At 43.9% G+C, this 14557-nt stretch overlaps 1 protein-coding gene across 1 annotated transcript in view; it reads left to right on the top strand.

The window, feature by feature from the left end:
• COL22A1 (collagen type XXII alpha 1 chain) overlaps positions 1–14557 on the top strand; it is a 188010-nt gene that overhangs the window by 136581 nt on the left and 36872 nt on the right. The window contains exons 34-42 of the mRNA XM_083748974.1: positions 1686–1739; positions 2847–2900; positions 4797–4850; positions 6481–6534; positions 7238–7291; positions 7744–7848; positions 9552–9596; positions 9704–9781; positions 11886–11921. Coding sequence (XP_083605100.1) covers positions 1686–1739; positions 2847–2900; positions 4797–4850; positions 6481–6534; positions 7238–7291; positions 7744–7848; positions 9552–9596; positions 9704–9781; positions 11886–11921 — 534 coding nt within the window. The remainder of the gene's footprint in view (positions 1–1685; positions 1740–2846; positions 2901–4796; positions 4851–6480; positions 6535–7237; positions 7292–7743; positions 7849–9551; positions 9597–9703; positions 9782–11885; positions 11922–14557) is intronic.

Here is a 14557-nt window from a genome sequence, read left to right on the forward strand (position 1 = left end):
GAGCTCACCCCGTCACGGGGATTCGAACTGCCGACCTTCTGATCGGCAAGTCCTAGGCTCTATGGTTTAATCCACAGTGCCACCCGCATCCCCCCTCTACCTTCATTTTAAAGAATTTTTCTATTACTTTCATTGATCTGGACGCTATACTTCTGTTGTTGCACTCAAACAGCCAGAGGGAACCAGGTTCGCAAAGGTTTCTATGCAGTGTATGGCAGGAAGGTTTGGCCTCGTACTGCGCCTGGCAAGCCTGCTTATTTCCGGTGTTTGGTTCTTTGTTTCTTTTTTAGCAAACTGAAGCTGTGTCTTTTCCGCAGCTCTTTTCAACCCACCTGAAAACACAGATCAAACTGTGCAATCAAACAACTAAAAGGAGAGAATATCAAACAAGCTTCCGGAGATTAATTGGCAGCCTGCGTTTCTATGGCGACAGTGGCTTGCATTTGCAGTTATTAAATAATACCCTTCCCTTTAATTTAATTAACCCTCAGCGTTGCACTTGGAGCAATTTGGTTGTTTAAGATGGGGTTGCAAGCTTGAAATGACTTTATTAATATTTTCCCAAATGAGCAATTTGAATCAGTAAACTGAGGAGAGAAGTTCATTATCATAGTCGCTTGTACTGCACTGTCATCTTTCTTTCATCCACTAGGAGGCAGCAGAGAGTTTTCATGCAGAACTGATGCTCTTCAAATCTAATGCTCATATCTGCCTTAAGCTTCAGTCCTATTAATCAGCATAGGAATATAGAAAACTGCCCTGTTCTGAGTCAGACCATTGGTCCTCCAGATCTTCAGACCACAGACATTCCCTTCCTGCCTATAGATAACAGGGTTGGAACTGGGAACCTTCTGAATGCGAAGCAGAGATGTGATTACAACTGAACTATGGCTAGCGATGGGAGAAAGATTCAATTCATTTGACATTTAAATACAAACTTGCTTCAGTTGCAGCTCTGAAACAATACGAGAACCAAAACAAAGCAATTGCTCAGAATTTGAACTTATCTGAATTTTGCAATTTAGACCTCCAACCAAGTACCATGTCCAAGAATACACATATTATGTTAAAGGTTGCATGGGACAGAAGCAGAAATAAATAAAAAACATAAAATTATACTGCATTACAGTGCAATTGGACTCTGTCTAAACCACAGAGCCTAGGGCTTGCTGATCAGAAGGTTGGCGGTTCGAATCCCCACGATGGGGTGAGCTCCCGTTGCTCAGTCCCTGCTCCTGCCCACCTAGCAGTTCGAAAGCATGTCAGAGTGCAAGTAGATAAATAGGTAATGCTGCAGCGGGAAGGTAAACGGCGTTTCCATGCACTGTTCTGGTTTCACCAGAAGTGGCTTAGTCATGCTGGCCACATGTCCCGGAAGCTGTCTGCGGACAAACGCCGGCTCCCTCAGCCTGAAAGTGAGATGAGCGTGCAACGCTAGAGTCATCTGCGACTGGACTTAATGGTCAGGGGTCCCTTTACCTGTACAGTGAAGTTGCTTTGCAAAAAGAAAAGATGCATATTGGGAGAAAATAAAAGCACTAAGATGAATTTTCATGAGCACTTGCCACACAAAAGTTGCATCGCTGTGCTGAACATGGAAGGTGGATCACTGCGCACAAAGGGAATGGCACCCACCGCTCTCTATATGTGGGCCTCACAAACTTGTTCATACTTTTTGTTCCCAGGGAGAACAAGGGCTACCAGGTGAAAAAGGTGACCGTGGAGAAAGAGGTGAACCCGTAAGCACATTGTAATCTTCTCGCTTTGCTTGCTATAAGTACATCGAAAGGGTGAAGAGACCTATTTCTGTTGTGGGGCATGCTACAAATGTTTGTTCAGTGGAGGGAAAACCCAGATGTCACCTGAACAGAAGAACTGATAGGATATGACTTTTGTAGGCATCTCCCTCCCTCCTTCTGACTCATTATGCAAGATGTCTATTTGAAATTATTCCTGTGATTATGGGAGGTGTGTATCTGTATGTCTACTAAAAGTTGCAAAATGTGTGCAGGTGCATATTGCTTATCGCATCAACTTTAAATTTGTATATGAAGTTTCTAGACTTCATGAGGTCTGTATACAACATCAGGTAGTTGGGAGAAAGAGACAGCTTCACAGGCAGGTTTTCCATCTCCCATTTATTATTATTATTATTTATTTCCTGCCCCTCATTGTTCCTTGATAACTAGCCTCTATTATCTCCTCTTTTTTTTCTATGTTCTTCTTCCCAGTCTGAGCTAAGAAATGACTGATTAATTCACGCTATGGATGGAGGAGGCATTGGTTTGCTTTCCTTTTTTCGAAACAAACCTCCAAAACACTCCTGAAGGTGCACACAGACAGGAACACGTCCCAGACATATTATGCACTTTTCTGGATTATGTAATCAAGTTTCTCTGTGCACAAAAATATGTATCTTACTTAAAATCTGTGTTCATGGTGCATATTTTGCAGTTGAATGCACTGAAAAACCTTGTGCATATTTTACAAAAAAATGGGCTTCTGTGCTTACAAAAATGCATGCAAACTGTTTGCAATTTCAGGGACTTTTTGGGCAGACCTACAGCCGAGCGCCAGGACAAAATTAGGCTGCTCAGTCCATCCCTGTGTGCAACTCGATATGTTAGAATCCTAATGAATTACTGAGTTTTTATAGGCAATTGGGAAGAATGAAGCCTTTACGTTTTATCTAACTTGATTTGTGGCATTTAAAAAAGAGGAGGCTACTGCTTGATCTCTGTCTGGTTTCCATGGGCCTAACATGATACTTAATTTCCCTTGAGAAAAATCACATATATAACGAGGAACATTTATGGTTTTTTACCTTTCTCCTTTCCTTCCAACAGGGAGAACGTGGCGTTCCTGGTAAAGCAGGGCTTCAGGGACCCGCAGGGCCACCGGTAAGCCAGAAACACTGGATCTGATTAATAAGTAGCAAAGCAGCTCATGTGTGAAGGTCGTCATTCTGCTTCTTTCGATTTTTTTGGTTAGAGCAGTGCCGGTTTCAGGCTATTTTGCATTTTCGGCAAGGCTAACCGGTTGTGCCCACCCCCATTTTATTTTTATTTATTTTTTTGCTAATTTCAGTTTTCAAAAACAGGTGTCTTCTATATTAAAAAGAAAGAAAGCACAACACTTGAAACTGCAAGAAAATGCAGGGATAAGTAACACGGCTATTTTTGATAACCTTTCTCAACTGCAGCAGAAAACGTTTTAGCACACAAATCATTTTGAATAACCTTGTGAATTTTGATGTTAAAACTTAAACCTCTTGAAAGTTTTCATTTCAGGCACATCAAAATCTCACTTTGCATGCCATTTCCTTCGCAATTGCCCCCAATTCCTTCAGGTCAAGTGCTGGTGCTTGGGCATAATCAGTTGATACAGTTGCCAAGCCAACAAAGTCTCTTTTGCAGGGTGGTTGAGTGTATGTAAGTTTTTATAAGTTTGAGCTTTGACAAACTGTGTTCATCTGTTGCCACTGACACTGAAAGTGTGGGGAACATCCTTAGAGCAATAAAAAACATTAGCTACATTATCCGGGGGGTTTTGTTCTAGTATGAAGAGAAGTAATCCTTGTGGCAGGGACACGGGTGGCACTGTGGGTTAAACCACAGAGCCTAGGGCTTGCCGATCAGAAGGTCGGCGGTTCGAATCCCCATGACGGGGTGAACTCCTGTTGCTCAATCTCAGCTTCTGCCAACCTAGCAGTTCAAAAGCACCTCAAAGTGCAAGTAGATAAATAGGTACCGCTCTGGCGGGAAGGTAAACGGCGTTTCCGTGCACTGCTCTGGTTCGCCAGAAGCTGCTTAGTCATGCTGGCCACATGACTCGGAAGCTGTACGCCGGCTCCCTCTGCCAATAAAGCGAGATGAGCGCCGCAACCCCAGAGTCGGCCACAACTGAACCTAACAGTCAGGGGTCCCTTTACCTTTACTACTTGTGGCAACACACATTTTGTAAGTCTTTATGCCTTTGCTGTATGTTCACAGCCCAGATCTTCAGCATCAATATCTTTGCTTCCATTGTGCGCCAATGATTTTTTTGAATTCTTGCAGCCTTAAGCATGTCTTCTGTAGATTTTTGGGTTGATACCATATATATTACACAGAAAGCCAAATGGGGAATTGCAGTATCTTGTTGTAGCTGCTGGAATCTCTCTCTAGCAGATTGTAGGACTATGTCTAAGACAGTACAGTACTTTGATTTTCTGCTTTGAATCTTGTGGTGCTTCTTCTTGGGCCTGAAAAATTCCATTCCTTTCTCAAAGTTTGGTAGCGTTTCCAGCTCATTTACGCTCTCAGTAGCACATATCGAAACTTGTTTTCAACTCTCACCACACCTGCAGCCCACAAGGTAGTTATTGGTCACTTGCAATTGGCTTGCGGCTGAATTTAAATCAGCTATCTTGTTTTGATATGGTGAGCTTCCCCATTCATGGAGAAAGGAAGAAGGGAGACACGGTTGACACAGAATTGGGTGAGCCAATTCTGTTATTGACAGTCAGTAAAAGCTCCTTGTTGAATATGGCACCCATAGAGGGGGAACTTATTTCTCGGGCTCCGATGATGAGACCTTAATCAGCTGCCTTGTGCAGCTCAGTTAGATGATCAGGGTTTATTATCTTTTCCGTGAATGGATATGGAAAGTATGTCCTTTGTTAGGGGAGCAGGTTTAGCAGCTGTCTTAGCGCCTGCTTTCTGAGCTGGCTGCTTTTGTTTTGCCTGGCTCTCCGAACATCCAGCAATTTGGTCCCTTCTCCCATCAGACTAAACCCTTGTTTTCTTTATCTGTAGGGTATGAAGGGGCAGGAAGGGGCACCAGGGGGCCCTGGAGCACCAGGAGAGACTGTAAGTATTTGCTCTGCTTTAGAAACTCTTTTTCCTAGATAGTCGGATGAGCGTTAGAAATTCATCTGTTACATATGAGCAACTTCCCTTGAGACACTCTGCTGGGGGAGAGGAGGTGTTGAGTCATCCAAACAGTAGGAGTCCCCTTGCTCCAAATTCAAAACATGCATCCCCACTCAAATGAAATTCGGTTCTCAGGCAGTTCAAGTAAGTGTTTCCATGCAGAAAGGTTGATGGGCCCATTCTAATGGGGACGTCCTGCCCAAATCCCCACTGAAATAAGCAGGATCTGGGTCCAGCTCCCATTCATTTCAGGAGGGCTTATCAGAGGGAAGTGTATGCTGGATTACCAGGGGTCAGCAACCTTTTTCAGCAGGGGGCCGGTTTACTGTCCCTCAGACCTTGTTGGGGGCTGGATTATATTTTGAAGAAGAAAAATGAACAAATTTCTATGCCCCACAAATAACCCAGAGATGCATTTTAAATAAAAGGACACATTCTACTCATGTAAAAATACGCTGATTCCCAGACCCTCCACGGGCCGGATTTAGAAGGTGATTGGGCCAGATTCAGCCCCCGGGCCTTAGTTTGCCTACCCATGGATTAGATGATGGGCCAATTCGTATCATTTTGACATGGTGAAATCTCATCAAGTCGACTTTCTCTCAGGCTGAAGCAGTGTGCTATTGCACATGATATCTAAATGGCTTGGAATCTGGGTACCTTAAGGACTTCTTTCTTCCATATATTCCTTCTTTCATGCTCCATTCAATGTATAAAGCCTTCCTCGGCCTTAATGAAGTATGCCGGGATACTGCTTGAAGCAGGGTCTTCTATGTGGTGGCCCCTATCCCATGGAATGCTTTGCGTGGTGAGATGCAGCATGGCCTGACACTATGGTTTTTGTTTTTATTAAAGCATGCCTGTTTTAGAAAGTCATTTGGTTGAATGTTTCTCTGGCCATTGTTTTAACACTGTTCTCTTTGCAGTTGTGTTTTAAGGTACATTGTTTGGCATTTGCTGGGGTGGGGGGCTAAATAGAAATGTGATTATTTTTAGTTTATAGCAGACACTTTGGAAGTGTCTGGTGGCTATAATGTTTTGAACTTGTATGCCATTGTTTCTTTGAATTGTTTCTTTCTATACAGTCGTACCTTGGTTGTGGAACATAATCCATTCCGTTCAACTCCCAAAAAAGTTCAAAAACCAAGGCACAGATTGTGATTGGCTACAGGAGCTTCCTGCACTCAATTGGAAGCTGCAGAAACCATGTCAGACGTTCAGCTTCCAGAAAACATTCACAAACCGGAACGCTAACTTCTGGGTTTGTGGCGTTCTTGAGGCAAAATGTCTGAGTACCAACATGTTCAACAACAAAGCAACGACTGTAATGGCAAATGCTTTCCCTCTATGTCCCCCCCCCCCCAGACTAGAGCTGATCCGAAAGGCTCTCCCTCATTTAAGATGAACAATTTTTATCCCAGTCTACATTTTCAGTGTGTTTTCAATGCATTCTCTATCTGTAGAAAATTCATTTCAAATAGCAAGTGCACTTTATATTAAACCTGGCAATAGGACTCATTTTATACCAAATTTGGATTATAAACATTTCTTTTTCTTATTTCTAAAGGGTGCTCCAGGACCTGCAGGCCCCCCAGGGCCACGAGGCTTGCCTGGAAATGTGGTATGTATTAGGCATAACCATCAGCTCTGGGTATATCCTGAATAGCAAGGTGATTTGGATCGTGATTAGGGAAGAGGGGAAGATTCAGTTCATAGAATCATAGAATTGTGGAGTTGGAAGGGAACCCAGGGGTCATGTAGTCCAACCCCCTGCAATAGAGGAAACAATGTGTGAACCGAAACACAGCCATCCTTCAAAATCTGCATTTCTTCAGATTTTGCAATACTCCAGCCAAGTAATGTGTATAAGAATGTGCATACTCAGTCAAAATGTTGAAAATATAAAAGTAAAATAAAATAAAATATATTTATATGCTGCCCATCTGACTTGGTTACCCCAGCCACTCTGGGCGGCTTTCAACAAATTTAAACACAGTAAGACATCAAACATTAAAAACTTCCCTATATATTACTGAAGATAGCATATAATATGTGGTCTATTAGGGGTAATTGCTTTGCAAAAAGATGTGTATTAGGAGAAATTCATATTAAATTGGTAAGGAATTTTATGAGGACTTTAAAAAAAAATCTAACTTAGGTAGAACCAAATTTAAAATGATAAAAATGCAAGAAATGAGAGAAAGCAAGATCGCATTCACACCATATAGTTAAAACAATATCATACTACATGAATTCTCTCAGTGATTTCCCATATATCTTCCTACCACAGAAGGTTAACTGATTCATTTTATTTTTCTCTACAGGGTGTACCTGGAGATCCTGGCCGACCTGGAAATGATGGCCCCAAAGGAGAAAAGGTACAAAACTGCTTTCTTGAAAATATGCCTGTCTAAAGCATCTCTCTTTCTCTTGTATAGAAAAAGACCAAATGTTTGGTTTACTCACAAATTCTTCAAATGCCAGATTCATGTGTTATTCCATACAGCATTTAGAAAATGCTGCACAGACAGTAAAACTTAGTTTCATTCCAAAGCGGTGAAAGTTCCTATATTATTGGTAAAGGAACTCAAGAAAGGCTAGTGAAAGCCATGCGGTCTGAGCTTGGAGCAACCAGCTGAGATTTCTTTACATGCTGAGCTTCTCAGGTAGACTGAAAGCAGAACAAAGGCTTGATTGCCTAGTCCCTTCCCAAGGTGAGCTAAGCCTGGCAGGACAGCTTACTCTGTGATTTTAACCCCTTTGTGCATTAATTATACTTAAGCATGTTGGTTATATGAGGCTGGTTATCCCACAGTCAAATATTTTGCAGGGAGATCCTGGAAAAGAAGGGAAGCCAGGAGCACCGGGGCCTACAGGTGAGCCAGGAGGTGTTGGAGAACCTGGATTACCCGGCAAGGGTCGAGATGGCGATAGAGTAAGTCTCACTTGTAAACTACATGCGCAACCAAGTAGTTAACAATTTAGGACTGAGTGAATGCCTCTTGCTCCATTTCTTTTTGTTCTGTCAATCATCATCCTGTTCTTCTGCTTAGTATTCTATGCCTTGCCTTTAGGATGAACTGGGAAAGTTTCAAAAATCAATTTGGAAATAGATACACGTATAGTTTTCTGCAATTTTCAGTCCGCATCTCTCTCTCTTCGAAAGGACGTTATGAAACAGTACAAAAAAATAAACATTGTTGATAAGTATTGTGCAATGGCATCAACATTCCTGTTTCCACAGTGACTTAATCAGTGCACATATATGCTTGTGCACACTGCTAACCTCTGAGGTAGGGGGCTGGGAAGCCTGTGGGTGTGCAGATGTTGTTGGACAGCAATTCCCCTCAGCCCCATTCCGGTTGTTCAGGAATGGTAGGAGCTGTAGTCTAACATTTTCTTTTTCTTTGGTGTGTGTGATCCCATAAGGAAAGCAGAAATGAGCTGCATGAACTGCAGTCTAGAAGAAGTCCAAACTTAAATATGGGAAAATGGCAGATTGCCAACTAAGTACTTTATGCAAAATAAGGTAATTCATGATGGAATCATATGGATGCTGACTCAGCAGTGAGATCAACTGCATTCAATGGGGCAAGGTATGTGTGCATAGGATTGCAGCCTTTAAAAACCAGTCTAAAATTTGGAAGGAGAGGATTTATTGTCTCTAACCTCAGAACTGTGGACCTTTATAGTAGGATAATCAAAGGAAGCAGAGAAAGGCTACATGTTCACAATTGCTAAAAGGAGCCTTGAGCAGTTGAGGGACCAGAAACCTTGGATGTGCAACTCAACAAACTTTCTGCCTCCTTTCCCAAAGAGGTCAGGCAATTCCTTCCTTGGTGCAGTAATGCGCACTTGAATAATTCATGGCTTTTACAGGCCATTGCCTGTTGTGTCCTCAAAATAACAAATAAAGTCAAGTGGCAGGAAAAAGAGTTCATTAGCAAGTCCTGCTTGGTTTCGAACAGTGATTGAGCAAAATGTCCCCTTTTATTGCAACCTTCTCCAACTTGGGGCCCCTTGATCTCCCATCATCCCTGACCATTGGTCATCCTGTCTGGGTCTGATGGGAATCACAATTGGAAACATCTGGAGCACCAGGTTGGAAAGTCCAGTATATAGTCTCTGTCAAGCAATTTTGCGTCTTAATTTGCAGCTACCTGCAAGTGACAGAGCTAAAACAGTGCCCTGGGTGAAGACCTCCACACCTGAAAATTCTGTTTCTTTAATAATATACAGCACATCTGATATTCTGAATTGCTTCCCCTAAGCAATATCAGGCTTTTTTTAAATACTAATTCTCCATCTTTCTCACCCGCTAGTCCTTTCAAATTTTTGCTCATATATGAATCTTGTGATCCTCACGCACTTGAGTAATAACATTTTAGGGCAATCGTAGTCTGCTGTTGGAATGTACTTCTGCATCCAGTTTAAATAGTCCCCCCCCCATACACTTTGGGTTCTGGGTACAGAATAATTATTATATAATCACCAGGGAACATAACTGAGTTTTGCTATCTCTACGAAGAACAATGTGATAGTTGTAGGCGCCATTTTCCTTTTCTGAAGACTGGTTTCTTAGACATTTCCATCTTTCTCAGTTGGTGACATTTACTTTATAGCTCCATCTATTTCTAGGGAGAAAGAGGACCACCGGGTTTGCCTGGACCCTTTGGGCAGAAGGTGGGTGCTTTATCTTGTCGTTCTGTTGCATTTGATCATTACAATAGTGTTAGATCTTCTCAAATGGACATTCTTGAGGCCTAAGTCTTATATTTTCACTCTCATAGGGAGATCGAGGGGCTCCTGGAGTTCCAGGTCAGCCAGGAGACAGGGGGATACCAGGCATCGGACTTTCTGGACCACCAGTAAGTACCAAGCACGCTGCTCTCTGGCCTATGATACAACACGAGCATTTGTCAATGGCTCCTTGGGCTTGTATGATCTGAGCCACCTGCCAGATGTGGTTTTAAGGTGTTGCAGCCAGTGTGGCGGGACTGGGCACTGCACTGCAGATGGTGTGGGAATTTTCAGGGAGGCAGGAGAGGATATATTGTTTGATGATATCCTTCCTAACTTGTGTTAGCAAGTTCTAGATCTTAGCAGAGTTTAAACATTCCCCTTTAAACGCACAGCGTTTTGATTGTTGCAGGCTCGTCGGAGCCTCTCCATATAAGATTCCTGGTAAGATCCCTTCTTGTCCCTCTTAAAAAGAATAGACACAGCAATCTTATTAAAGTCTATATAAAAGTAATTTACTCACATTTATTCAGTTCACAGTTGGATCCCTGAAGGCAGACTTAGGTTACAAAAGTATATCTATACATGTGGAACTATCCCATAAGGGAGTTAGTCCCAAGTGACTGCCGACAGTCACTTCTGCTAAGACGTAGAAAAACAAAGTGGAGAAGAGAGAGCAAAAGAAGGAGGTGTGCTCCTCTACCCAGATTAGGCCACACCCACATCTAGTCACATGCAGAGAAAGTTTGTCCCAGCTCAGGAGGAAACAGGAAGTTTTCTCCTGGCTGGTACAAAGCACCCCCTAGTACAGGCATAGGCAAACTTGGCCTTCCAGATGTTTGGGGGCTACAATTTCCATCATCCCTGACCACTGGCCCTGTTAGCTAGGGATCATGGGAGTTAGAGTCCCAAACATCTGGAGGGCCGAGTTTGCCTATACCTGCCCTAGCATGTCCATTCCAGGGACGTTGTCCTTGACTGCTATGTGTTTCACATCCCACAGAGGGCACCACAACAGTGCTGCAGAATGGAGCAGGGGAGCTGAGGGCACCGAATTTGACTGTCACACTGCTGACATAAGAGAGCCTAAAGTCTGCCTCTGCACCGGCAGCTGGCAGCAGCACCTAGCGTTGCTGGACAGCTGTTGGCATCCCAAAAGCTTGGTTCTCCCCATCTCTATTTTGCCACTACAGTGGTACCTCGGGTTACATATGCTTCAGGTTACAGACGCTTCAGGTTACAGACTCCGCTAACCCAGAAATATTACCTCGGGTTAAGAACTTTGCTTCAGGATGAGAACAGAAATCGTGTGGCGGCAGCGGGAGGCCCCATTAGCTAAAGTGGTGCTTCAGGTTAAGAACAGTTTCAGGTTAAGAACAGACCTCCGGAACGAATTAAGTACTTAACTTGAGGTACCACTGTACAACATCCCTGCACAGTGCATTAGGCTGAGAGTTTGTGACTGGTCGAAAGGTCACTCAATCAGTTTCATGACTGAGTGGAGATTTGAACTCTGGCGATCGAGGCCTTAACCCAACACTGCTACATTGCACTGTCTCCACTGGGAGGGATTAAGGAAAACGGGTTTTCTTAACATAAGGATATGACAAAAATAAAAGGAAATGATAGTGGCAGCTTTTGTTTCTAAACCTCAATTTGTTCTTTTAAAAGACTCGAGGAACTATATCAGGAGGTAATCTGGTCATGTGTTTGCAGGTGTGGTCTTAAAAGGGAACACCATCTGCTAAATAATAGTGTAGGAAAATCTGGATGGTTAATATTATGTTCAAGTTAACCAAATTAATTCTTACTATTTTTTTTTAAAAAAATAATAATAATGTTATGCTCATTTTTATCCTATACCTTCAGTGCATTCAGAACCTCAGGATGATTTGCAAAAAAACAAGCAAACATAAACAAGTGCAAGATTAAAGATTAACAGAATAAAATACACTTTTACAGAATAAAAGAGTCGGAATTCACATAAGTTGAGTAGGCTGAGATTGGTTAAGATCAGTCCTCCTGTGACTAATTTTCTGAGTGACTGGGAGTGTGTGTGTGTGGGAAATAGCTCCCATTTTTGAATGACAACTAATGTGATCAAAACTCATAGTGCCTTCCTTCCTTCCTTCCTTCCTTCCTTCCTTCCTTCCTTCCTTCCTTCCTTCCTTTCTTTCTTTCTTTCTTTCTTTCTTTCTTTCTTTCTTTCTTTCTTTCTTGTGTGTTTTTCAGGGCCCCTCAGGACCACCTGGAGATAAAGGCCCATCGGTACAGTATGTCTTTCTAAGTATGCACAGGTTGTGGTGTTGATAGGAAGGAAAGAAGTTGGTGTCATAGAACCACAGAACTGTAGAGTTGGAAGGGACCATGAGGGTCATCTAGTCCAACCCCCTGCAATGCAGGAATCTCAGCTAAAGCATCCATGACAGATGGCCATCCAACCTCTGCTTGAAAACCTCCAAGGAAGGAGAGTCCGCAATCTCCCTGCATTGAGCAGGCCATTCGATGAGATAACATCCAGGATCCCTTCCAACTCTGAACTTCTATTGGTGGAATTCATCGTCATGCTTTCTGCAACCATTGTCTGTGTGCAAGCATTACAGTTTGGTGGATATAATGGTGCCCTCTCTCCCCTCCCTGTAGTCTGGGGGCTTTCCAGGGCCAGTTTCAGGGGGTGGGGTGGGGATAAAGGTAAAGGTAAAGGTACCCCTGCCCGTACGGGCCAGTTTTGACAGACTCTGGGGTTGTGCGCCCATCTCACTCAAGAGGCCAGGGGCCAGCGCTGTCTGGAGACACTTCCGGGTCACGTGGCCAGCGTGACATCGCTGCTCTGGCGAGCCAGAGCCGCACACGGAAATGCCGTTTACCTTCCCGCTGGTAAGCGGTCCCTATTTATCTACTTGCACCCGGAGGTGCTTTCGAACTGCTAGGTTGGCAGGCGCTGGGACCGAGCAGCGGGAGCGCACCCCGCCGCAGGGATTCGAACCGCCGACCTTTCGATTGGCAAGTCCTAGGCGCTGAGGCTTTAACCCACAGCGCCACCTGCGTCCTGGGGGTGGAGATAATAATAATAATAATAATAATAATTATACCCCACCCATCTGGCTGGGCTTCCCCAGCCACTCTGGGTGGCTTTCAATGAATATTAAAATACAATAGTCTATTAAACATTAAAAGCTTCCCTAAACAGGGCTGCCTTCAGATGTCTTCTAAAAGTCTGGTAGTTGTTTTCCTCTTTGACATCTGGTGGGAGGGTGTTCCACAGGGCAGGTGCCACTACTGAGAAGGCCCTCTGCTTGGTTCCCTGTAACTTGGCTTCTCGCAGAGAGGGAACCACCAGTAGGCCCTAGGGGGTGGACCTCAGTGTCCGGGCAGAACAATGGGGATGGAGATGCTCTTTCAGGGATACAGGACCGATGCCGTTTAGGTCTTTAAAGGTCAGCACCAACACTTTGAATTGTGCTTGGAAATGTACTGAGAAAAAATGGCATCTGTGCAGGTAGAAGTCCTCTTTTTAGGCAAACCTCCCAATTCCATGGTATCAGCAGAAGAGAGAAAATGAATTATATCATGTCAAGCACACACTGAAGATGAAGAGCTAATGTCACTTGAGGACATGGTGCAGATTATAATCAGGAAATTAGCTTGCAGCTGCCAGCTTGATCAAATTGCAATAACAAGTCCGAGTCGTCCTGCAGCAACAAAGCAATGACAACCTCACTCATTCTGAGCCCAGTTATATGATTTGTACAGCTTCACAGTGAAGGAATAACTTTTGGCTCAGATTTGGGAAGGAGATAATCTCAAGGCACCCAAGGTGGAGGCGACTTTATGTTCCAGGAATACTTCACACACAAAAAATTGTCATTTGACATGACATGGTGAGGTAGTCATTCCCTCTTTTTAAGAAAGAGACGCGGGTGGCGCTGTGGTCTAAACCACTGAACCTCTTGGGCTTTCCAATCAGAAGGTCGGCGGTTCGAATCCCCACGACGGGGTGAGCTCCCATTGCTCTGCCCCAGCTCCTGCAGTTCAAAAGCACGCCAGTGCAGGTAGATAAATAGGTACCACTGTGGTGGGAACATAAATGGCATTTCTGTGTGTTCTGGTTTCCTTCATGGTGTTCCGTTGTACCAGGAGCGGTTTAGTCATGCCGGCCACATGACCTGGAAAGCTGTCTGTGGATAAACGCTGGCTCCATCAGCCTTAAAAGTGAGATGAGTGCTGCACCCCATAGTCACCTTTGACTGGACTTAACAATCCAAGGGTCCTTTACCTTTTCTTTTTTTTAAAAAAAATCCTCTTTTCAAATAAGTATTTTTGTGTCCCAACCAGCATATTTCTGGAAATCCTGAAGACAGAACTAATGTCACCCTACAAAAAAATGGTGCCTGCTAGGGGCAGCCACCATCTCCCCAAACTCACACCTTAGAATGCCCTGAAATATTGCTATATCCAGGTCATCCATAGGCGGGATGTTTGTCATCAGCCATAAGCAACCAATAGCAGTTTCAGATCCTAAAATAATAGGGCAGGACTGGGGGGAAAGAATCACTGCACAATTGCAGCCACAAATCCACGTATAGTATGTGCTGTCATGCAAGCAGTTCCCCAGCAGTGGGGAATCTGTATCCAGGGCAGCTGTGTACCAGCTCCATCTGGTACGTAGGCTGAGACCCTATCTGCCTGCAGACTGTCTCGCCAGAGTGGTACATGCTCTGGTTATCTCCCGCTTGGACTACTGCAATGCGCTCTACGTGGGGCTACCTTTGAAGGTGACCCGGAAACTACAACTAATCCAGAATGCGGCAGCTAGACTGGTGACTGGGAGCAGCCGCCGAGACCATATAACACCAGTCTTGAAAGACCTACATTGGCTCCCAGTACGTTTCCGAGCACAATTC

This window comes from Podarcis gaigeae, assembly GCF_964106915.1.
Source record: "Podarcis gaigeae genome assembly, chromosome: 7".
Lineage (NCBI taxonomy): Eukaryota > Metazoa > Chordata > Lepidosauria > Squamata > Lacertidae > Podarcis > Podarcis gaigeae.